Here is a 25967-nt window from a genome sequence, read left to right as displayed (position 1 = left end):
ACCTTAGAAGCCCTCTTAGACTATGCGTGTATGCCTGACTTTATGTCTCAGGACTCTAAAGTTTCACCTCTTGTTAATGAAAACTGACGTCAGTGAACTAATTGGCTCTTCTTATGCGTAGGTACCCTGACATGCCCACCGCAGCTGATGTTGTGAACGCTTTAGATCAACAGGCGCTTGCATCCATCCTGAGAACATACGGGGAGGAGAAGCACGCCAAGAAAATCGCTTCAGCAATCGTTCAGGCACGCAGCATCTACCCCATCACCAGGACGCAGCAGCTTGCCAGCGTCGTTGCAGGTACCCTCATTAATTCTGAGCAGTGTCTGAGAGAAATATATATATATATGTGTGTGTGTGTGTGTGTGTATGTATATGTATATATATAAATCCCCCAAACTCCCAAAGGGATTCATTTATACTTGAAATCATGAAGGATAGAATCTTGCCTATCCTTCTCTTACGCCAGCTTTCTTTTGGTTTTGCAAGCTTTCCCCCTTAACACCTCTCCTCCACACACAATTTTTTAAAAATATACTGTAGTCTGCTGATTAGTTTAATATTAGAATTTTTTTCTTTTCTGCATGATGTGATTTATCATTTGTGCCTACCCAGGTGAAATGTGGAATGACAAGAGCAGAATTTCTTAGTCCATCACAGTGGTTGATAAGCATCCTGTATAAGATCTGACATCACCTCTCTTAGTTTCACATTTCTGCATTTTAATATTTTGGGCAAAAGGAGAATTGCATTGCCCAACTGCTAAAATAAAATCCAGTGACTCATACATCTATTCTAAACAACCAGCTAACAAAGGGTATGTGATGTATAGGTTATTCCACTTTGTGAATGCTAACTAAATCAGCCTGAGGGGCTTATTGAAACATTTCATCTTTTCTGCTGCTCGCCACCATAAACCTCTTGAACCTAAGTCTAGCGAGGAGGCGCATTATTATAGCCTTTCTGTTTGAAGCCAAAGTTGTTTCACAGCTGTGTTCCATGATGAAAGTTTTCCAAGGCAAAAATACAACTCCTGCAGTTATTTAACAGAATTCCAATGGTAAATTCTTCATCTTGTTGGACCATCTGAAACCCTACATCATTTTTATTTACCAAATGTAACAAGTTTTCTTTCAATAGCTCCTATTAAGTTACTTTAAGTAGCTAAAGGAGTAGAACAAAAGGAATGTTTCTGTAGCTTATAAAAAGAACCTAATATTGGTTGCTTCTGTCTTAATATTATGCATAGTTTAAGGAATAAAACTTAATAATAAATTCATAATTTAATAAGGTTATATTCTACTTAGTTATTAATAATAAAGAGTTGACCACGTCTTTACTTTTTAAGCTACATACCTCAAGGCACTTCCAACTTACCACTGAGATTCCTTTTGGCAAGTAAAAGTAAAATTCTTGTAGGCTATGTGAGCATAAAATACTCCATGATTTTCTTTCCCAAAAGAGATTACTTTAGCAGGCTGACATCACATTTACCCACTATTTTGTGTCCCTTTCTTCCTTCCCACTCCATACTCACTAACACATCTCCACCTTATCCTTTCTGTCATTCTTTAACTAGCTGTGTTCTCTGTGTTCCATTTTGGAAAGAAGAACAGTGAGAAGTCACATTTTTTTATGCAAAAGAAAATCCAGAATTTTCTAGTGCTGAAAATGAGGACTCAGAGCTAGAGGGCATCCTAGGGATCATCCTGTCTAAAAACCTCGTCTAATAACCGAAGGTACTGAGGCTCAGGGAGGGTCAGCTGTTTCCTCAAGGGGACAGATCATCAATGGCAACATCAATACTAATCTAGAATTTGAAAGTTCATGAGCTTGAAGCATAATTGAGAATCTACCTTAAAGAAATTAAGCTGATTTTTCTGTCTCAGAACCCTAATCTGCAAACTTGGGGAAATAACACAGTGGTATTAGATAGAGATTATATGAAGATATAAGATATGAACAGTTGAAATATTTTCAGAAAGATTATGTTGTGAAAAACATATTAGCACTAAGACTAGTGATATACTAAAAATGAGAATATTCATATATGCGTAGGTAAAACACCATTTTAGAAAATACCATTAAAAAATTGAGTTCTCTGTAAGTCCATTCTTATGGCTCAAATCAGCCCATATTAATACAACTTAATTGATGATATAATTCTTTAGAAAAGGAGAAACAGGAAAAAAATGAATTTCCATTTTATGCTCATTTATTCAAAACATATTTTGGGAGAGGCTGTTGTATACCAGGCATTTTACTGGGAACTAAAGGTACAAGGGGAACAACTCAGATAGAGCCTCTCTGTGTACATGAAGCTTACAGGCTAATAAGTGACGGAATAAAAACATGGTGTAATAAACCTCTACTTAAAGTAGTCTGAAGTTATGACTGTGTGGCTAATAGAAAAAGTTGATTCAAGTGAAGAATTAAAGAATTATATATATAGAGAGAGAGACAGAGACACGTGGCTGGGGCCTGATTGCCGTCCCATGAAGTCCATTCTTATATAAACCATACCTATGGCATATCTTCTACAAGCTGTGATTTTATTTTTATTAAAATGAAGTAAGGATTTAAAGGTACTTACAAAGCAATCTTGGCATAATTTCTAGATTTTCATTATTTTTATCTTAGTAATTACCTCACTCATGTCAAATGATTTCATTTTTTATGACTCACCTTAATCAAGAGAAAAATTTTCAGTCTCGAACTTAGTACTCATGGAAATAGCAGCTGTCTTTCCTTTTGCATTCATATTTCACGAGTTCCTGTGCTATTTGATTAAATTATGTGATGGCAGTAGTGAGCGCTCTGGGCTGTGAGCATACTGCTCTTTTGGTGGGAGCAGTACTGTATGGAACGCTAGAGAGTGGGCTACAACCCTGAGACAATTTGCTTAGTAGAGAAAGGGATTAATCTGTCAAGTCCATTAAATAGAAGTCTCTTAAGAGAGCTACTTCATGAAGGAATTATGGGAAGCAGTGGCATGCCCAAGAAGGTTCCTGTGTTAATTTCCTGTATTAGTAGTGCTGCTGTAGTGAAGTACCACACACTAGATGGCTTAAAAGAACAAAAAGTTATTCTTTCACAGTTTTGCAGGCCAGAGGTCCAAAACCAAGGTATCAGCAGCGCTCTGGGCGAGAATGCTTCCTTGAGTATTCCTAGTTTCTGGTGATTGCCAGTAGTCCTTGGTATTTCTTACAGAGGCATCACTAAGTCTGTGCCTCCATCATTACGTGATAGTCTCCCTGTGCATCTGTCTTTGTGTCCAGATTTCCCTCTTATTATAAGAACACCAGTCATGTTTGATATAGGGCCCACCCTAATCCAGTATGTACTCCTTTTAGCTTGACTATATCTGCAAAGATCCTATTTCCAAATAAAGTTACATTCACTGGTTCCCTGGACATGAACTTTGGGGGACAGTATTCAACCCAGTACAGTTCCCAAGCCGTATCTTTATTTGACCAACATGTATTTTGGCAGGCTATAATATGCAGTGACTATATTTGAATGCCTTTTCTGGTTCCTAATAAATTCACACTAAATATGTTCAATATTATCAAGCACTCTGGGAAATATGCCACAGTTCCTGACATATAGTAAAATCCATGTATGGGTGAATATATAAATCACTTCCTTTGCTTTCAAAAAGTTAATAAGCCATTAGGACAAGAAAGATCACCACACTTGTAATCACAATTTACTTAGTGGAATTATATAATAATTCAAGTTATTAAGCTGTATTTATAAAACCTAAATAAAGCCTAGTGAATTTTGCCAGTACAGATAACTACGGTTCCGCTATTCTTCCAAATCTCCAGAAGACAGGTTTGAGGCTCCAGGTTGGAGCAGAAGACTTACAACTACTATGAATTACTTTGTAAATTACCAAATTAGTTATTTATAAGATAATTCCCAAAAGAACCTGTAGGACTTCACTGACTATACATACTATTCAGAACTACTAGAAATTTTCATATAAATATCTAACATATGCAATGTTATGTATGATATTCATTCCGCGAAGGTTCCCTAAACTGACCCTTTCCTGTGGCTAATGTCAGCTCTTCTTTTGAACCAAATTGATGTGTCACATCCTTTAAGGAAGTTTTTCCCAGCCCTACGCAGATTAGTTGAGATTCTCTCCTTTGTGCTCCCATAGCACTGCATTCCCCCCCATAGCATTTATGCTGTTCTCATGCTTGCTTACTATTCATCTTTTCCCCTGGACCTGTACTGTCCAATACAGTTGCAGCGAGCCACGTGTGTCTGTGAAGCTCTTAAAATGTGGCTGCTCCAAATGGAGAGGTGCCATCTATACAAATTACACACCAGACTTTGAGGCTTAGTTTGAATAAAGAATTTAGTATATCAAAAATGTTTATGTTCATTATATGTTGAAATGGTAATATTTTTGATAGTATTGGGTTAAACACAGTATTAAAATTAACTATACCTGTTTCTTTTTACTTTTTTAATGTGGCTATAGAAAATTTTAAATTAATTCATGGATTACACTATATTTTGATTGGGCAGCGCTGGTCTAGATGGTGAGCACTGGGAGGGTGCTGCCATGACTCTCTTACTCATGACTGTGCCCCTAGTGTTTACCATAGTTTTGACCCTTGAAAGACATTTGGTAAATACTTTTTTGAAGGTTTATGCATAATATAAAATGCATATAGATCAGGACTTGGTTCTCCTTTTATAAAGTTTGTACTCAGTAAGGTAACATCCATGTTAGTAATAAATTAATGCTCTGTCTCTTAGGTTATAAACAGTGACTCTCCCATACCAATATGGTTTAACAACATTAACACTAAAGTACTCAGCTAAATTAGAAAAAACACCTTGGCTTCCCAGTACTTTAGTTTTTTCGTCTTTAAGTTGAAATGACATTTATTCCACTCTTATTATTTTAGGATACCATCAAGGAAAACAATACTCTAATAAAATATTTTTATTAAGAATGGTTAAAGATGGGAAATGATACATATAAAATTTCTCAAGCTCTTCAGGATAAAGAAAATGTAGGCACTTAATTTTAACAAAATGTCTGTGGTCTGGATTTTGCAGAATTGATGTATATTTGGTTTGTGTAGCCTTATTGGTTTTGGGCATCCCTTTGGATAAAGTCTGATGGTTTTCCTCAATAGGCTGTTGATATTTTATTTTAGAGTTATTCTATAATCTGTTGCTCTCTTTCCAGTCTCTGGATACATCAAGAAAAAAAATCACCATTTAATCTTAATTATTAAATCTAGTTTAATGTAAAAATGTTAGTTCAAATCCTGGTTCTACAACTTGCATTCTGTGTAAACTTGAACAATTCTAGACCTTATCTTTCTCATCTTAAAATGAAAGTGAATATTTATGATGATGATCTTTGTTATTTCTACTTAGTAAACATAACCCTACTCATTATGTTTCACTTAAATTAATAGTGATTTTCACTTGCAGCTTCCAAACTCATGCGAAAATCAAAGTATGCAGATACCTCTTCAGGTTATTGGAATTTAGATTCAAATTCACAAAGTAGTTGGTTACTCTATTGATTATCAAACAGTGACAGAAGGCTCATCACTGCAATTTTTAAATGGGAAAAAGGAGAGAGGAGGAAGCTTCTTAGATGTTTGATCCTTATTGATTAAACATATAGACTTATTATTCCCTGACTGAAACTTTGATATAACCTTTATTCTGACTCTTGAACTGGGTACATGGCCAGAGCTTAATAAATGCTTGTTGAACAAATAAATCAATAAAAAGATGTGTACATTCTCAGCCAAAGTAAAATGAAAATTCAGGGGGAAAAACGTATAGTTTATTAGGTGTTACTGAGAATCAGTTGTACTCTGCCCTTCACATTGAAGATTCGGGGACCTAAACATCAGTCCTCAGTTATCAATTAAAGCAGCTTGGGGAATAAGTGAGACTCCCCAGGACATGGGATCAAAAATCTTCAAGTTCTATTTCTGGCTCTGCAATTTATTTGCTTTGTAAACTTGAGTAAGTTACTTGTCTTCTCTGACCCTTATTTTCTCATCTGGAAAATAAAGATAACTAATTCTTGTTACAATCAGTAAATGACATGGTATTTGGAAAGTTCTCTGTGAATTTTAAAGTGCAAATATACTTGTAAGCATTTTGTTCTCTCTATCCAGACCTGGGGTGATTTGGAGAGCAAACAGTACATTAGTTAGAACCCTGAGTGTGATCTTCCACCCAGGAATACCTGTCTACAGCCAATCAGTGTGATCTCTCATAGACTGATCCGTCATTCCAAGCTATTCTTCCCTTAGAGGTTATGTGAGTTTTTGAAAGGGTAAGATAATCGTCTTTTTCTGCATTAGTACATGTATCTTTCCACAGTAGTATTAATGGCTCATGCCTCAACTTGCATTTGAAATTACTACCTTTTCCCAGCAAAGTTTTATTAATTCAGAGAGAAATTTTCTAAGTAAAAAAAAATAAAATAAAGCATTCATTAAGAAATAGGCATTCTTATCAAATTTTAATGGAACATAAACTTTTTCCTGATAAAGTTAATCAGACTAGTTTGCCATTATTTTATTGTTTTAATAACCTACATGTTGCTTCCTCCATCTTACCCAAAAAGCACTATATTAGCATTGCCATGATTAAGAAATAAATGAAGATGTCAAAGAGTTCGATTATCATTCTAGTGAAAAATGGTTTGGTGAAACCTACAGTTGAATTTGAATGGCTTGCCAGTGAGTCATAGTTGTCTTTGCCACTGCCTATGATAATACACTTATTCTTCATTTATTTTAAATTTCTTTAGTTCAATCTGTTACACACTGTGTGTATTGATGTGGTAACTTCATGCCAACTAAATTATCAAATGACATTTCATAAGTAAACTTATTTCTTATTTTAATAAGTAATCTTTCCAAGAGACATTCTGTACAAGAAGTACAACTCAGAAGAGAATGAAATGAAATGTGAAGGGGGAAAAAAAAGAAAGGATAAAACCTGAAAATCTTCCTTCTAAAAAAATGTGGCTATTCCCAGTTTGAAGTACCAAGTGGGGAACAGGAAATGCCAATCCCAAGTGACTGTGGCCCAACCCTAATTTAATCATAGTAATAATAATGATGATGCTAACTAACACTTTTTGAGCAAATACTAGGTGCTATCCTAAATTATTTTCATGCATTAACCCTAATCCTTACAACAACCCATGTGGTAGGTACTATTTTTATCCCCATTTTACAGATGAGAAAACGGAGGCACAAAGAGGCTAGGAAATTTGTCTCTTCTCCAGTGAGCTGGACCTGGAAGCTAGTAATCTCATTCTAGACCCTGTGCTCTTACTTACAACACTACTGTAAATTCCTTTCTTCTGATTAAGGTACAGCATGACCTGTTGCTGGAGAATCTAACAGCTCAGTCTTCCAGGATCTCACATACTCGTATAGGAGATAGTCATATAAGCAACTCACTCTGCCACCCTGTAATAAATAATGCATGTAACAGTCATGGACAAAAAGGTATGGGAATCCAGAGAAGAGAGCAAATGATTTTGATAGGGCGAGAGGGTTTGAGTTATTGGGGAGAGGGGTTGGATGGAAGTTACAGACAAAGAGACCTTTGAATTGGGCCTTCTAGGGGGAGATATGGCTATTTATAGAAAAGTCCCTAACACCCATTAGAATTATTGCAGAAATGAAAAAAAAATAAATGAACAAATAAATGAAGAAGCAGACAAGATTTCAGAAGGCTGTGAGGAATAGAAGATGACGATTCAGGATCCTATTCCAGGACCCAATACAGTTCCAAATTTCTGGAATTCCTCCATTATCCTGGGATCTTCTGTCCTAGATGTGACCTTGAGCTGGGTCAGATTCTTGATTCAGCGTAACCAGGTCCTCTACGTCTTCCTAATTATAGTTGAATTCAAACTGTTTCTATGGAACAAGAGAAAGGAAATGCATTCTTTTACCTCATTACTACATTTCTTATTATTTTATACTTCATATACTTCTGCAAGTGACAATTAAAGTGATCTGCTGGCATTGTATGTTCTACATATTAGCAGTTTTCACATTGATAGTAATTTTGTAAAGATGCTTATAAATAGCCTGGGCATTTTGTTTTTCTCTCTTAAAAAAAAAAAAGGAAGGTTATTTGTTTCTATAACTAGTTATTAAGAAGTTTTAAGAATTTGATGGTAGATATTTACAAGAACTCTCCATTTGAGAATCAAGATCAAGCAGTTGTATATTAATTGTACTACCAGATTGACATGATTCAGAGCTTGTCTAGATCAAAAGTATAAGAACATGTCTTTATGTCACCCAACAGTACTGGGAAGATCAACAGTGTGCAGCACCATTCCTACAAGTAGTGGTTTCGGGCATCAGCAATTATATTTATATGTTGGGAACATTCTTTGAAGACAAGCCTCTGCTTTCATTTTCAAAGTTTAAAATGTTCAAACATCCCAAAAGAATGTCAAACAATGAGAACCCCAAATATTAATAGGTTGGCAGAGATCAAAGACTTTATTTCCTATGGCTGGGAGGGGAAATAGTCAATGAAAGAGTAATTTTGATGGCCACACTTCAATCATAACTAAAACTTAAGAATAATACTTCCAAATTATTTTCTATGACATCTTTTGCTTTGTGCTGAATGTGAGAAGTTATGAAAAAAAGTATTTGAAAAAGATATTTGTCTAAATTTAAAAAAATAGGAATTTATATTAATTTTTCATATGTTCTTATATTTCCCTTATCTCTTTTTTTTGGCCAAGAATATGAGCAGTTGTGTGATTTTTTCAAACATTTTAATTTATTTTATCCATTTAATCTTTATGTGACTATGTATTGTCTCATATTTTTAATTACTTGGGATCACTGCTACCATATTATAAACTGGAGAACAGGTAGTTTTCCTCTACATTTGTATGTAGTGCTTATTTACATATAACACATAGTAAGCAACAGGAAGTATTTACTGACTCTATAATCTCCTAATGTAAGGTTTTTCATTTAATGGCTTTCTCATCAGCTAGATTATTAATTCTATAAGAGCAAAGATTAGATATGTCTTCTTCATTGCTGCATCCTCCAGACCTGATGCAGTATTTGGCTTATAATATGTGTTTAATTAATATATTTGAATGAATAAATGAATGTCCATTTTTTCATAGTTCTTGTGTTGTTTAGAGAATAGATGAGCCTAGAGACAACTAATAGAAAGTCTCATAACCAAGTAATTTCTTCAGCATTTAGGCACTTTGTATTATTAGGGAGACAGACCTTCAATATGAAGAGAAACTGTAATAATTTTCTTGACATTTGTAATATTTTTCCTGTTCTCTAAAGGATAAGTCAGGTTTAATATGTCATACAGTACTGTCAGTCTTCTATATTTTCAATTTCTTCATTAGCAAAGCAGGAATTTGACCTAACATTGAGGTGAGACATCTGTTTCATATACACATTATATATTAATTTAACCACCAAGTATTTATTGTGAGTCCACTTGTGCTAGGCACTAATGCCATCACATAAATGATCAAGACAAAGCTTTCATCTTCTAAGAATTAACACAAATTTTTCTTTCCTAGTTTGATAGTAATCTTCACAATTAGTGCTTATTTATCAACATGTTTACTTTTTTTTCCTCTTAGCTACAATTCCTACTCCTTTCTGGAGTTTCCTTCCAAGTATATATTTGGGGATATTTCAGAGAAGATCTACGAGTGGTACATTCTCATACTTTGCTTAGATGTATCTTTATTTTGCCCTAACTTTTGAATGGTAATTTAGTTGTTATAGAGTCAGCAGGTTTATGACTATCGCTCATTACTTTTGAAGATAATATTCCACTGTCTCTTGATACCGATTATGGCTGATGAAAAGTCTACTTGTTGTTATTTTACAGTTGGTCCTTTCTTTCTCTGGTTACCTTTCAGATTTTTCCTATCATTGATATTTAATTGTGATATATTTGGTTGTGACTCTTTTTTCATTTGTTTGTTTATTTTGTTTTGTTTTGTTTTGTTTTTGTCAATGAAACAGAATGAAATGCTTTAATATTTCTTCAATCCTGGAAATATCAGACATTATTTCTTCCCATACTTACTTTCTCTTATTCTCTCAACCCCTGTGCAACAATTATTCAGCATGTCTCTCACATTTCCCATGTCTTTGTCTCTGTGTTACCATCTGGGTAAGATCCTTTTCTGGTTCACTAAGTCTCTTTTAAGATGTATCTAATCTGCTGTTTAGCCCATTTGATGAATTTTTAAATACATTAGTTGTTTCTTAAAGTTCTGTTGTTTTTCTAAGTACTCTTATTCTTTCATTATCATCTTTACTGATTAAATCTTAATTTATTTTAAATGTAGTCAACATATATGGTTATTTCACATTTATGCTCCTTTTTTCTATTATCTCTAATTCTTCCTATGTGTTTCATCTGCTAATTTTATACACATATGCAGACAGAAACACATCCCTTTTGGGAACACCACATGTGGTTTAATACTTGCTGCTTCATCTCTTCCCTTCCTCATTCCCACTTAATCACCAACCAAAGTGTCATGTTAGTAAGCTCTTTTAGGTTGTAGAAGTCAAAGACACATCTAAGCCCTAGTCCTGACAGTGTCTACTTAATCTTTTACCATTCAGTGCCCAATTTTATTACTCCTTCATCTGTGCTTTGCTAACACAGATATCTTTTACTTTGCATCTTTAACTCTTCCTATGGAGTATTGTTCTTGTCCATTTCTTTGGGAATCTTGAAGTACCACCCCCGACCCCCGCTGCCAAGGTCCAGATTTTTATCACCACCCACTGTCCCAGTCCAATTTTCCTAAGTCATATTTCCCTACTTCAGTGACTTTCAGTGACTCTCCATTGCTGATATGTTTGATCCCAGACTCCTAGGCTTGATAGCTTTGGGCCCATTCTCTTATCTGAGATATTCTTTTTACACTTCTTTCTCATCATCCTCCATATTCTTGCCTAACTGTTCTATCCTTTTCCCCCCAAATATGTCCTTCACTTTCTTTACTTATGTTTTTGATTGTGCTGTACCTTCTGCCTGGGAAAAAAACTCTCCTATCTCCATGGTTGAAAACCTCTCTACCATTAAGGTCCGGCTTAATGCCACTCTGTATTTTTCATGATCCTATCCTTGATCTCCCAAGTTGGATATGATCTTTGATTTAAACTTACCAAAGCGCTTTGTTTAACATTTAACTTCCTCGTGGCAACATGGCATGATGGGAGAATATAGGCTTTAGAGTCAGGCAGAACTGCTTTCAAGTTCTGGTTTTGCTACTTAATGGTTGTGTAACTTTGGCAAGTTATTTAATCTTTCCATGCCTCAGAGGGAGAAATAAGTAATAAGCAAGTAATCATTCAAGTAGATAATTATAAATATTATAGATATATTATAAATTGTATAGATAATTATAAATTGTATAGATGTTATGATGAAAACATATAGGATTTAGTATAAACATATAGGGTTTAGTATAAATGTACAGGGTTTAGAGAAAGCACAGTAGGAGGAACCTAGCCTGGTTAGGGATTTTAGGAAGGCTTCTGTGAAGAAGCAGCCTTTAAGCAAAATCTGGAAGAATAAGTAGGCAAGTGACAAGTCTGGGAAAAGTGTTACCAAGACGAAGAAACTAAGCATAAACAAAGACACTGAGGCCTTCCTATATCTTACTCCATCACTAATATTTTCTCTTCTCCTCTCTTACGTATGGCTTCACTTGCTCCTACTTTTTTTTAATTTCATGTTTCATGTCACAATTTGTGTTTGATTAGAAGGTTAATTCTCATTGCCCTATTTCTATTATGTGACATTTTATAGCATATAATCTTGATAATTGGAAGCATCAATTTATTGTGTCTGTTAAGCTAAACCATTCTAATGGTTAACTAACCTTTTCTGCTACAGTATAATAATATAATATTACAATATAGTAATAGTATATTCCCTATAATCTTTAGGACAAAATCTAAACTCCCTGACATGAAAAACAAGGCCCTTCGTGATCTGGCTTCTGCCTATCTTTTTAACCTAGTTTTTCCACTGACCTTCCCCCCGACAGCCCTCCATATCTACACCAAACTGCTCACTGTTCAGGGTGAGAACTCACTTTCTGCTTTCTCACTTCCTTCCTTTTGTGCATGATCGTTCTCTGCAAGATATATCCTTCCTCACTTCTCCTCCCTCCCCTCAAAAAAGAAAAAAAAAATCCCTCCACTTCTTTCAAGACCAGGTTTATATATCATTACTTTGGATCTTTCCTGGACTTTCCTTTTTACCATCCTCCTGAAGTTGCTCACGTTTCCGTATGTTGTTCATTTATCTAATGAGCATTTTCTTCATTATACTTTGTCTCCGTCATGAACTGTGTAAACTCTTTAAGTGTGGCGTGACCATATCTAATTTACCAGAATAGCCTCAGCATCCATCTCTTAAGAAGTGTGTTAAAGGACTCAACATACTGGGTTAGAGAAAGCAAGAACTATTGAATCAGGTAGATTTGAAGTGGCTCTGTCATTTACTAGCTTTGTAAACTTGGACATTTATTACCTTCTGTGAATCTCTGTTTCTTAATCTGCAAAATACAGATGATAACAAGCAGCCCACAGGACTCTTGGATATCTAAATCAGTCAATGTATTTTAAATGCCCAGTAGAGACTCGTTTCTAGTAGACATTTATTTTTTTTTAAGTTTTTTTGAATAGACACATAAAAATGAGTGAGTGAGCAGGTTATTGAGTGAGTAAGAGCATTTGAGTGAATAGAACAAATGCTACAAAAAAGTGTAAAATAGATTCACCAGGAGAGAATTCCTATACAAGCAGCAGCTATCTTGCTCTTTGAAGGGATGGTTAAGATGTCAGCAGGCAGAGATGTAGCAGTCAATGAACTGGGAACCTGAAGCTTGAGGAGTAGTGTGAGAAAAGGCGAAGACTGGGGAAGGCATCCCTTTTTTGTTGAAAACATTATTCCCTGCTTTTACTTTACCCTCCCCCCCCCCTTTTTTCTTCATCACATTAAAAAACTTTAAAGACGGACTGGCTGCTAACTCATTCAAGGTGCGTCAGCATCTCTTTAACCAGGAGAAAAATTAGCCCTCACACAGTAAGTTCTAGGCTTGATTTTGAAAAGAGAACGTGGGTAATTATTAATAATAATATAAATTATTATTGTTGAATGGAGGCTTCTATTGCCTAATTATTATTATCCAATGAAATGTTTTAGAGGGAGCATCATTGCAATAATGTTGAAGGTGCTACATTTTCTTCTTTTTTAAAAAAAGAGAACATTAACCTGTATGCAAAGTCCCCTGGGAAGCATTAATCTGGAGTTGTGTGTGCTTCGGGTACCTATCTCAGGAGTTGAAGCTGAGAATGATAATCTGACAGGTAGGGTTTATAAGTTGTTGACTTCATCACTGTACTCTTTAGTTGGAAAATGAACTTTGATGACAGACTCAATTATCAAGCCAGTTTGCTATCTAGCTATATTGCTTACCCATTTGCCTTTTTAGTCAGGGTTCATGTCTCTTCATTCTATTGTGTCACTGAATAGTGGAAAAAGAAATTCATTTTGGAATTATACAAAACTCAGATTCAAATTTCAGCCCTGCTTTTTACTCTCTGTGTGAACTTGGACAAGTTACATAATTATTCTTATCTTCTCTAAGGTAAGAATAATGTTTCCTAACATATAAGAAGGCTGTGATGATTAGAAATTGTATTTTAAAACTACCTACCCTTGTGTCTGGCACATGATAGAATTTGACAAAAGCTAACCAGTATGAAGAATTTACCTTATCTAGTTGTTCTCTATCTAGTTGATAGAACCTTCTTCACAAATACATGTAAAAAATAATTAAAATTCATGATCATAAAGATAATGTAAGATTTTCTGTCTTATAAAAGCATTCTCATCTGTAAGTCTTACAACATTAAGAAATTGAAGTGAAAACTTTAAAAACCTATACCACTCTACCACCATAACACATAAATAATTTTGCATATTCTCTTTATCTCTTAATTTTATTTATGCTCACATTTTTTGAGTTGAAATGATTGAATGTACATAATTTTGAAGTTTATTCACTTAGTGTTTTACATGTTACTTACTTTATGGCAACACATTAAGTATTAAAATAAATACCACAATTAATTTTATCAGATCTTCATTATTGAGTATTTGGCTTACCTCCTAGCGGAGAGTGTTACTGAAAGCCACATAATAAATATTTTTGTGCATATTTAAGGGATTTGGGAGCAGGGAGAGGTACTTCCTTCTAGCTTAAATCCCCTAAGCGAGATTAATGTCCTATATATATGCCTTTAGCCCTTGAAATGTTGTTTTTCAAAATTAGTATACATCCTTCTAAAAACCAGTAGCCTTCACTGGACATTATCCAAAGCACTGCCCCCAGAACAATTTAGTAGGCTAGAGCATCCAGAAAAAATAAACGATGGGAGGGGGAAGTTCAGTGTTGGATTTGGATATGGTAGGAAAAAAAAGAGATTTTTATAGACTATGATTAAGTAAAATTCATATGCTATTGGCCCTTGGAGAAATTGATCCTCTATTGTTTAATTCAGTGAGATTGTCTGTTAGTCTCTCAACAAGCATATTCTGAGAAAAATGATAATAACACACAGTTCCTGCCTTCTGGAAGCTCATATTTCAGTGGGAGAGATTTTTTTATTTTAATAATTGTAATTCAGTTGAGAAGTGTTCCATTGCAGGTGAAGTATGCTGCTACAGGAGTGCAAGCATCTTTATCTTGGAGCATGAGGATTAACTGAGTATATGCTGACCTCACAAGAAAAGGAAGGGCATTGTTAAATACCTTTTCCTGTTAGCATCTCCTGACTCTGAGAGTGTATGGCCCAACTCTGAGGGTAGTACTGCCTGCCTGATAGTCTGTTCCTAAAGGTTCAAATAAGGTATCTTATTATGGGTTTTAAATACACTCAAACATCCTGCTTAGACCTCTGTTTTGTGTTCACAGTATCTGGCAAATAGGCCTCAATACTGGCTTAAAGATACAACAAGTAAATTTAATACTGACCACCTAAATAGGTAATAGGAATCATGATTCAGCTTGAGCTGCCCCATCTATGCTAAGCATTTTAAGATAGAGGTAGTATAGAATTAGCTTTATTGAAAAATCATATGTGAAAAATATCAATCCTTTAATTTGATATTCTTTTAATTCTGAGCCATCTTTTTTATTTCATCTGAGTGGATAATGTTCCTTGTTAACTTTTTTGCTCAAGCCTATAACTTGATTTTTCCCTATTGTATGAAGATTTGTAAGCCTCAGCCACCCATGGTGAGATCATGTTGTCATCAGGTTTAACCTGGTAGGAGTGGAGGATTAGATGAGACTCTGAAGAAGTTTAAAAATAACCTCACTGAGTAAAGCCAGTTTTATCCAGAACCATTGAAGTTCACAGATTTTAATTAACAATTTGAAATTTGTAATATTACTTGAATTTCAGATGGGTGAGAATTTAACACTATATTAAAGGAGCCCAGGCAAAAGGACACGAGTTGCGTCACAGAGACTTATTAAATGTGATGGAAATTCAACAGACGAATGCCGGCAAACAGGTGCAAGAGCTGAATTAATTTTTAAACCCTACCACTCAGGGGGAATTGCAATGCATCACGTTGACAGGCACAGCACGTTGCTAATTTCATTCACAAGCTTAAAAATCTCAATACATTTGAACATGTGAATGTATTAAATTTTAAAAAGTGTAAGTAGCATAAGGGTATCCCAGAACTAAAAATGATAATTTCTCTCTGAGACCTCACGTCATTTATTTAGCCAGAAGCATGGTGTTTTTTATGAATGAAATGACTTCCACATACAAATTGTGTTCTATTATTATATATAGTGCAGACTGTTACTAAGCAAGGTTTTCTCTTACTTTTAATATGAAATTCCTTGTGAGTCAGAGGAAAACCGAGTATTCACTGATACAGTTTCCAACTTCTGCCATCATGCATAAAGGGGGTTCTCAACCAATGCTTCTGATGGAGCTAAGTGGTGGTATTTCTAGAGTTAAAGAAAAATACAGCAGATTAAAGCTCGATAAATGTAGAGGCTTATTTAGTGGTATCATTAAAAGTGGTAAGTTGTAAGCAGAAAACTCAGTAAGCTCAGTATGTTCTCATCAGGAAGTTACCTACTTTGGAGTCCCTGGTATATCTGAGTATTTGAGGGACGCCCTAGAGTATCTCCACATAAATCTGCACATGCACACAAAATCTTACCAAGGTTTCAGGAATTTTTTGAATTTCCATATCCGAATACCATTTATGGTACATCTTGATCTTTGTCTGGGACTGGAAGAGTATCTCTTATTTAGTGGATTTTCCCCTTTGCCACCTACTGTGCACCAGGCCCTAGACCTGGGACTGGAGATATAAAGAAAAAGAAGAAATGTTCTTGGACTCTTTACAACCTAGTAGAGCTTAATAAACAAATAGTATTGAGCAGTAAATAGTTGGATAATGTATATGTTAAAAGGTCAATGCGAAAGCTTCCTGGAGAAGGCTGCCCCTTAGTGAGTATTAAGGATGAGTAGACATAAACTGTAAAAAAGAGAAGGGCATTCTAGACAGAATGAGAGCAGGAGCACGCCTTGCCATTGCTATAACTGTGCATCTACAAGAGATGCATACTAGCAAACATATGGAAAAATCTTCTAGTCTTCCCTTTCACCACTTCTCAAGAAACTTTAAAAAAAAAATAGAAAGAACTGGGTTTAATTTCCCAAGATTTTAGCCATCTGAGTCCTTTATTTCTAATCGTACACAAGATTGTCCCCTCATTTTGTCATTTTGTTTAGCCAGAGAATATTAAGCATTCATTTTTAGGACATAAAAACAACTGTAAGGGGTCCCCTTCCATCAAGTGAGTCAGGAAAAGCCCAGTATGTACTGCATTGGATGAGTCTAGATTCTTAATCAAAATCATGTAATTAGTACCTGCCCAGAAGTCTTTTGATAATGGCAGCAGCAGCAACTGTTTCTTTTTTAAACCCACTATCAAGAAAGCTGATGAAAAAGAGAGACAAATGCCCAGTCTAATAACCTGAGCTAACAATACGTTATTTTCAATGGAACGAAAAGGACAAAAGCCAAAGGTATTCATTACTGTTCCCAGGGTAAGAGACCAGGGCAGTTGCAGCCTTCACCAGATGCGCAGTCTTTAGGCCTGACAATGCACATCTTCCCAAGGGAAATGTGGAGAGAAAGCCAAACTCTTGCAACTTGATGCAAAGTGATTTGGGTTCCATTACAACATCTCTCAGTAAAAGGCTATTCAGGCTTAGAGTAAAGATTGCACACTCATTTTCTTTCAGAAAATGAGATTGTTATATAAAACACCAGACATGGAATCAGAGCTTCTCGAAATCTCTCTAAACCATGTGATTTCATCTTAACTTCCTTAAATTCTAATCAGGAAAGAGGAGATGAGGTGGTTTAGTGAACATACAACCTTAAATTTGTTGCCTTGTTTTGGGCACATTTAAAAACTCAAGAAAATCCTCAGGAAACTGAAAAATTAAAAACCTATATAATAAAATAAGTTGGTTTTTTTTTTTTCTTTTTAGATGAGCTAATGCTAATCTGGGCTTCTCAGAATGTGTGTCTCAGATGAACTAGCCAGAAATGTTATGCCTTTTTTTCTGGGGAAGTTAGGTTCACTCTGTACTACAGAAAGAAAGAGGTGTTGGAGAGGACTTCATGTTTAAAAGACTTGAGTTCCCATTTTACTCCTATGAACTTGGGATGATACATTTAACCCCTTTGTTTTTTGCATTTAAGTGAAAATAATGATATTTATTTCTTACCTCTCAGAATTATAGGGATTTAATGACATAATTAAGATATGTGGAAAGTGATTAACACCCAACCTACTTTTAACATTTTCCTAATTGTGTTACCCAGAAGACAAATTCTGTGGAATAGGTAGTTGTTATTAAAAACGAAAAGTTTGGACATGCTAGGTAAACAAAGTTAAATGGTTACCTTCAGGGTTTTACCACGATAATAGATAACTGTGGGTCTCCAAAAGAGGAGCGTAGCACGCTGTGTTTCTCAAACTCACTGGACAACAGACACGTTGGTATTTGGTTGCATGTGCAAGTGCTGTAGTTTACAAGGTTACTGTTCCTCAAAACAGTAGTTTAGAAAATCCTATTGATCTGATATTTACATATCATTCTCTTCATTAGGTTTGAATTTCTTGAGGGCAAGGACTATGTCTTCATAAACATTTTGATCCCTAGTGGTTAGTACATTGTGCATAGTAAATATTGGCTAAATGAATGAATGATGTGATTACTGATGTGCATCATTCAGGGTGTAATTACTGGGTTTTTTGGAGCTGTGAAAAACAAAGGGCCTGTTTTAAAATGACTCACAAATATATTTTATCCTTGTGGAACCATGCTTAGGAAAGGAGATAACCTGTACAGAAAAATGTTCCATGAAAACTGGAGCAAAGAAATAAAAAAAGAGCAGAGAAAAAAAGTATGTGCTTAAAATGTGTTATGTATAGTTGGATGGCAAGAAGAATCTACAAGTTTAGTTATAGAAAATAATCTCCTAGACAGGTGAATGCAACCTGGAAGGTTTAGATTAATGAACTTAAGGACCTTACAATTCTTAGCATCAGTATTAAAGTCAAGATCAAACTACAGAAAATTGAGTGATTTCCCATTCCTGTGCCATGCTAAGTCTCTATACTTTTAAGGCCTAAATACTACTTTGTAAACTTAGAAGTACACCATTAATTTGTACATAAGGAAAATGTTTTACTTCATTTTGGATGCTGAGGTGTTTTAGTCTGATGCCCAAATCCAATAAGCATTACTCAGGTGCTTCAGGGGTTTTCAGCAGCCCTCTGTCTCAAGTACTCTGCTGTTAGTCCAGGATGAAGGTGGAATTCTTTTGGCAGAACCTCAAATTAACATATCCAATCCCCTCATCACTTACTCCCTTTTACAGCTGAGAATAATAAATAAGTAAATGTGTGAATGACATTCATAAAGTGACTATGCCAAGTATGTACAAAGCCATACTTCAAATGAGTAAGGAAAGAATAAACTATTTAATAAATAGGGCAGTTAGCCATATAGTTTTTTTTTTTAATAAAGTGAGATCCTTACATCATACCCTACTAAAAAACAAATTTCTTGTGGGTCAGTTTATTTTTTAATTTTTTTTATAAGTCTTATTTTTTATTGAAGTATAGTTGATTTACAATGTTAGTTCTAGGTGTACAGCAAAGTGATTCAGTTTTAAACATACACACATATATATTTATTTTCAAATTCTTTTCCTTATAGCTCATTACAAGAAACTGAATATAGTACCCTGTGCTATACAGCAAGTCCTTGTTATCTATTTTATATATAGTAATGTGTATCTGTTAATCCCAAACATTTTAATCTCAAATATTTGAATTTAAGAATTAAAACCAGAAAGATAACAGAAAAACATAGAGTTGATTATATCTATAATCTTGGACTGGAGAGAGCCTTCCAAACTTCATAAAATCAAAAAGACATGAAAAAAATCTATATAAGAAAATCTTTAATTTTTGTACAATAAAAAAAAAAATCTACAAAGTGAGAAGATAGTCACACTCCAGGGAAATATTTGCAACTATATATGAGAGACAAAGGGTTAATATCTTTATTTTATAAATGGCTTTTCCAAATTGATAAGGAAAAAAGGCAACATCACATTATGAATATGGACGAAAGATTTGTTCGAGCAGTTCATAGCTGAAATCAAATAGTCATTAGATTTGAGAAGATGCCCAGTTCTCCTAATTGCCAAAGAAATGCAAATTAAAACAACTTTAAGCTATCATTTGACTACTATTAGACTACTCATGATTTTTTAAAGTGATCATTTCTAGTACTAGTGAGGATGTGGGGAGATGGATTCTCTCAAACACTGTTGATGGAGGTAAATTGGTACAATCTATTTAGAGAGTAAATTTAGAAATTGATTCAAATTTAAGTGAGCGTAAACAACCTTTGACCTAACAACTCTAATCTATAGACATACTACCACAGGTTCATACTGTTAGTTAAAGTGTTTTTCCCAGATTGTGACTTTTTACTTTGTAAAGTTTTTCTGCCAGGTAGAATTTTAAAATATGTAGTTCACATGTTTACTGCAGCATTTTTTGTGTGTGATAGCAAAAATAGAAAACATCCTAAATATTCCTACTCTAGTGACAATATGAGCTCCACCAGAGTAGACACTGCCTCTATATTAATTACCATTCCCAGTTAACTGGTAATGTGCTTGACAGTACAAACATTTGTTAAATGGAACAAAATGAATTACAATGTACCTGTACAACTGAAGTTATTTTTTTAAAAGTAAGGCAAGTAAACAGAACAAGTTACATATATTGTGCAGATCATTCCCTTCTTACAAATAAATACATATATGCATATACATACATTTATATATAAAATGTCATGTATACCTATAAGAAAAAATTTAGAAAGTATACCTCTTGGTTGCCTTGGGATAGAATTTAAGGGGTAGTCATGTTAATATTTTACTTCATATACAACTGATAATATGTCTTTTTGCTTTTTTTTTGAACAATGACTATAAGTTTAATGAACAAATACAATCACTATTTCAATCCATCAGCTCTTCTCGGTGTAAAAGATTTATAGCAGTGAACAAATGAAGTCCATTATCACTGATTGTATAGTCCAGTGGAGGAAGACAGATGGTAAATAAATAAATATTTATCCCTGATAAGGTATTATTAAAAAATAAAGCAGTGTAAGGGAACTCTAGTGACAGGGAGCTGTTCTTCTTTTCTAATTCTGCAGTGTTTGAGAGGAGACCTGAATGAATTTGGGAGTAAGCCATCCAGGTATGTGTAGGCAGATCGGTACTCTTGGCACAGGGGACCCAGGCTGGACCATACCAAGACTCAGTTAAGAGTACAGGGTTCAAGATCAAGAGATGAGTTTGGAGAAATGGGGGTGGTAAGAAGCAGAGGTTGAATGTGACGTAGGAACACTTGGCAAAGGTAAGAACTTCAGTTCCCATTTCCTGTGATAGGAAGACACTCGTAGTGTTGAACAGTGGAATGGCATGTAATTTTTGTATAAAAAGTGTCTGGTGGTTATGTGTGAAAGATGATGATGGCTTGGACTAGGGTGAGAGCAGTGGAGTTGGTGAGAAGTGGTGGGGTTCTGGATGATTCCAGATAAAGAACCATCAGAATTTGCTGATATGAGAGAAAGAAAAGAGTAAGGATATGAAGTTATCAGGAATTTAAAAATAACACCATACACACACACAAAACCTGATCTGGAATGTGAAAATGGAGTGCAGTATGAGAATGAGGCAAAATACTTCAACAATTTTCTCGAACAGCTAGGTTCTAGCTCTAGAGAGATAAGTACCAAAAAATGTCTCAAAGTTGTATTGAACTTAGACTCTGTCATCCCATAGTGGATTTAATGTTCATTTACTTTTAAATATACATTTTGTTTAAAGTATACTTAACTTGAAAACAACTTGCTACTCACATGTATATTAGCTTTTAACTTCCTTTTGTAGTATGTTTTACTGACATAATTTTGCTAAAGTATTAGGAGGAAAACAGTTCTGCTGTTTTGAAGAACTGAGGAAACTTGTGGTTTAGGATTTCATAGGTAGTAAGTGAAAAAAATTTACAAAAAAATCTCAACAATATTGAGCATTAATCTTTGGAGGAAAATTTGAACTTAAATCACTGAAGATCTCAGTGAATTTTTTAATGTAAATTTCCAAATTTTACCAGGACATTTTCATGTCTCATTTTATTCTGTAAGAGAAAATACACAACAGCAAAGTTCACCTTGCACACTTGCTCATTTCAGATAATAAAGGCTTGAAAGCTTACATTTCCTAAGTTTCAAATTATTTGCAGGTGCTCCATTGCATGTGCGAATGATTAATTCATTAAGGACATTTTCAGTCAGTATCAGATATCATTAAATACATGCATACAGTTGTATTGAGAAAATGAAGTTGCTAGCAAATTTGAGAGTTCATTTGCCCCATTAAAATCATAATTTGGTACCCACAGTCACATTTGGCCAAAAAGGATATAGGATGCAGCCTGTTTCATGACATTATTTTAAAATTCTATTCATAATGTTTTCTGTTACTAAAAATTTAGTCACTGATTGATGTGAGTGAATATTATACTCTGTATATATCCATCCAATGATGTGAATGAAACTGTAATTATGGTCCTGGATTTTTATTCACTTGCCCATTTTTTTCATTCATTATCTATTCATTATCTTTTCAACAAATATTTACTGAGTGTTTACTGTAGTAGTTTTTAATCTTGGCAGCAAGTCAAAATCCTCTGTGACACTTTTTAAAAGTAGTAATCCCTGTGTAATAAAACCCTGAAACTGATTCAGTAGATCTGGACTAGAGCCAAGTACCTTTATTTTTTAAAAAGCTCTGCAGGGGAGTCTGATGTGCAGTCAGGGTTAAGAATCATAAGTTCCTCTATTAAGTGGGAGGGATATAAGAGTTAACACAAAATAGTTCCTGTTCACAAGGAGATCAGAGTCGAGTGAGAGAGACAGACAAGGGAACTAGTCATTACAGTAGTGTGTGGTAAGTGCTACATGAAGGATGAGTACGCCTCTTCCCATGCAGAACTGGTAGACATTGGCCTGGTGTAAGTCCACTGATGGACTGTAAGACAGAGAAAGGAGATTCCTCTCAGTACCAAACCAAATGATCCAAACAGTGATTGAGTCCATCTCAACCACCTACTCTGTGCCTTAATCAAATAAATTATCCCTACAAGACTGATTAAACCCAGGAAATGGAAAAACAGAGAGACCAGTTTCTATTTCTGATAATAGGATATGGGAGATGAGAAAGCAGTAAAGAAGGATTGCAAAACAGTGAGCTCCTCAGAGACAGTGACAGAGTGTCACTAATGGCTTTCTTCCCATGGCCTAATTCAGAGTCCAGCACATAGGCAGGCATTGGACCTCGTATAATTTTTGAATCTTCCCCCCACTGATAACTTGCAGACAAATGTGCCTACCTAGTTTGTACATTCCTGAGAGAACTCTGTGGCAAAGTTGCTGTCGGACCAGTGACTTTCACAGTGAAACTCATCTTTGCTACCTCAGAGGAATGGGACATTTACTGATTGTCTTTGAACTCTCTAATTCAGACAAAGAACCTCGCTCAATGATTGATAGTAGGATTGTCTTTTCTTATATTCTCATCTGTATCAGTGCCAGTTGGTTTGTTTTTGCTACTTTAATTTTCATTACCATATACTGTTTTATATACCTTCGTTTCCTTTTTATTTCATTTTACACAATCTGCATTATCAACCTTTCTTCCTACAAATTACAGACACAAAAGTGCCATTGTAAAGGAAGGGAAGATATGTGCCTTTGATCCCCAGAATAGCACCAAAAAGCTCCATGAAACATGTTGCCTGTTGCTGTCCCTTGTGATCTGGTTCCTAAAGATGGGACTTGAGGAAGCTGATAGAACCACTCCTAGAAATCCTGTCCAGGAAACCCAGTGGACATAGTCCAGATTAGAATTTCCTAAACAGAAGTAAGAAAGCCCCAGAAAAAAAGCTTCATAGATCGGAATTATCTTCAGGACAATCCATTCCTAAATATAAATGAAAGCTCTTATTTTCTTTCTCTATGGTATGGCAAAGGGAAGGCCTAATTACACCTTATAAAAAAAAAAAGCTCATCTGATCACAGTAGTGTTAATTTGTGAGTTCCAGATTCATATATAGTATAGGCATGCTTAATGTGAGCATGAATTATATAAACTTGGGGTTGCATAATATAAAATATTAATAATGTCTCACTTTATGTGAATACTCAGAAATAAAAACAGATTCCCTCACAAAAAGAAGTAGTCAAGAATCTCATCGTTTCACAGCTAGCTGGCTGAATGAATTATAAACTATAATTCTGCCACAGGAAGGTGCCATTTTAGCGGGTAAACAGAAGTGCCTACCATACTTTGTCATGTCAAATAAGCCAATGCTATTGTTTATATTAGAACTTTGATGGGAGTTTTTGACATTATTTTGTTATTTTAACATATTCTCATATTATTAGTTTTCAAAAATATGTTCAGTGATAATATCAAGGAAGCATTAATTAAGCTCTGCTTTTCTATCATTACATCAATTTAGTTAAGGCTTAGCCAGGCATGGCTAATTAAGTGTGCCATGTTAAAAACCATATCCTTAAATATATATATATATATATTTTTTTTGACGTGTGATAAATGCAAAGAAAGTTAAGCAGTTACCATGTTGAGCCATGTTTTTAATTTCTACAAAATATTAGAAATGCTAAGAAAAAAATTATTAAGTCTTAAAGCAAAAATATCCTACAGTATTTGTTGATCCATGTGCTCCACGAATGTTTACCTATTTCACATTAAAATCCATGTATATTAAAATGTATTTTATATTACATTTCCCCTTTGAGAAAATTAGTGTTGAATTATGCAAGTTTTGAATTACATACAGTCTTCAGGAATGCAACCTTCCTGAAGGTTTCTTTAATCCTGGCTCTAAATTATGAAAAGTTCCATGTTTGTTCAGATCCTTAGAATTTGAGGGTCTTTTTTTTTTTTTTTTGAGGTATAGTTAATTTTGCAATGTTGTGTTAGTTTTTAGGAGTACAACAAATTGATTCAGATATGTATATAAACACATGTCTGTTTATACATATATATGTATTCCTTTTTGGATTCTTTTCCATTATGGTTTGTTACGGAATATTGAATATAGTTCCCTGTGCTATACAGTAGGACCTTATTGTTTATCCATATGGTACCATATGATATCACCTAGAATGTTTTGAAGCATATTTCTCAGTGACCAAAGCTCTTTCTCTAGAAAATAGAGAAAAATTGAATAGCAAATGGAAAGAAGTTACCTCCTTCCTCAGCTTTGACTTTGACATTTTGTTTCTGAGAAACCTGGTTGTTGGAAGATAAATTCCCTAGTGTGTAACATTTTCTGGCCTTTCAGCAAAGTAGATTTGTAGAGGAAACAGTGAACCCATAACACTGATTCAGTTATCTTTACATAGCCAGGTTCTCAGCTCTTTGGTATATGTAAGATGTTATTTCTCCCCTTCTCTCATCCAGTTCCCTAAGAAGATTAATCAGATGCGTCTTAACATACTTTTCTGCTGGACCTACAGATTACTAAAATGTGAACTGTTATTAAGTTGTGAGATTCCCGTTATATATTCTGAACAAGAAAATTTTGTCAGATAATATACTTTAGGGTTTTTAGTGTTTACTCTTAGATCCATGATCCATTTTTAATTAATTTTTGTGTGTGGTGTTTAGTAATGGTTGAAGTTCATTTTGTTTTGGATAGATAATCACTTTCGTTGAAGATTTATTCTTTCTCCATTGAATTAACTTGATATCTGGGTCAAAATACAATTGCCTATATAAATGTGGGTCTTTTTCCTGAGATGTCTAAAGTTTCTTTGGAACTGTGTTATTTGATGCATATGCATTTACAATTGTGTCTTCCTGCTGTCTTGACCATTTTCTCAGTAGGGAATGCTTCTTTCGGGGCCTAGTAATTCTCTTTTTTTAAGTTTATTATATCTAGTATTAATATAATCTCTCTGGGTTTTTTATGCATATTCTCTACACGGCATAGCCTCTTGCTTACTTTTATTTGTTTTTATATTTAAAGCACATTTCAGTCAGACAGTCTCTGCATTTTTATTGGAGTGTAGTACATTTATATTTAATGTGAGTACTTTTATATTTGGATTTATTGTCTGCCGTTTTGCTGTTTATCTTCTCTTTGTCTCATTTTTGGGGTC

The 25967-nt window shown here is 34.6% G+C and overlaps 1 protein-coding gene across 5 annotated transcripts in view; it reads left to right on the top strand.

Moving 5' to 3' along the window:
* The window catches only part of METTL15 (methyltransferase 15, mitochondrial 12S rRNA N4-cytidine), a 201026-nt gene that overhangs the window by 140081 nt on the left and 34978 nt on the right, over nt 1-25967 (top strand). For 4 of the 5 annotated variants that reach the window (XM_064492485.1, XM_011000303.3, XM_064492484.1 and 1 more), the window contains one exon: nt 122-300. In XM_064492485.1, the coding sequence (XP_064348555.1) occupies nt 122-300 (179 nt within the window). The remainder of the gene's footprint in view (nt 1-121; nt 301-25967) is intronic. The other variant, XM_011000316.3, reaches the window with a different exon arrangement.

Source organism: Camelus dromedarius, chromosome 12 (genome assembly GCF_036321535.1).
Source record: "Camelus dromedarius isolate mCamDro1 chromosome 12, mCamDro1.pat, whole genome shotgun sequence".
In the NCBI taxonomy this organism is placed as follows: Eukaryota; Metazoa; Chordata; class Mammalia; order Artiodactyla; family Camelidae; genus Camelus; species Camelus dromedarius.
Note: the sequence above shows the minus strand (reverse complement) of the source record. Positions and strands in the feature narration are given on the sequence as shown.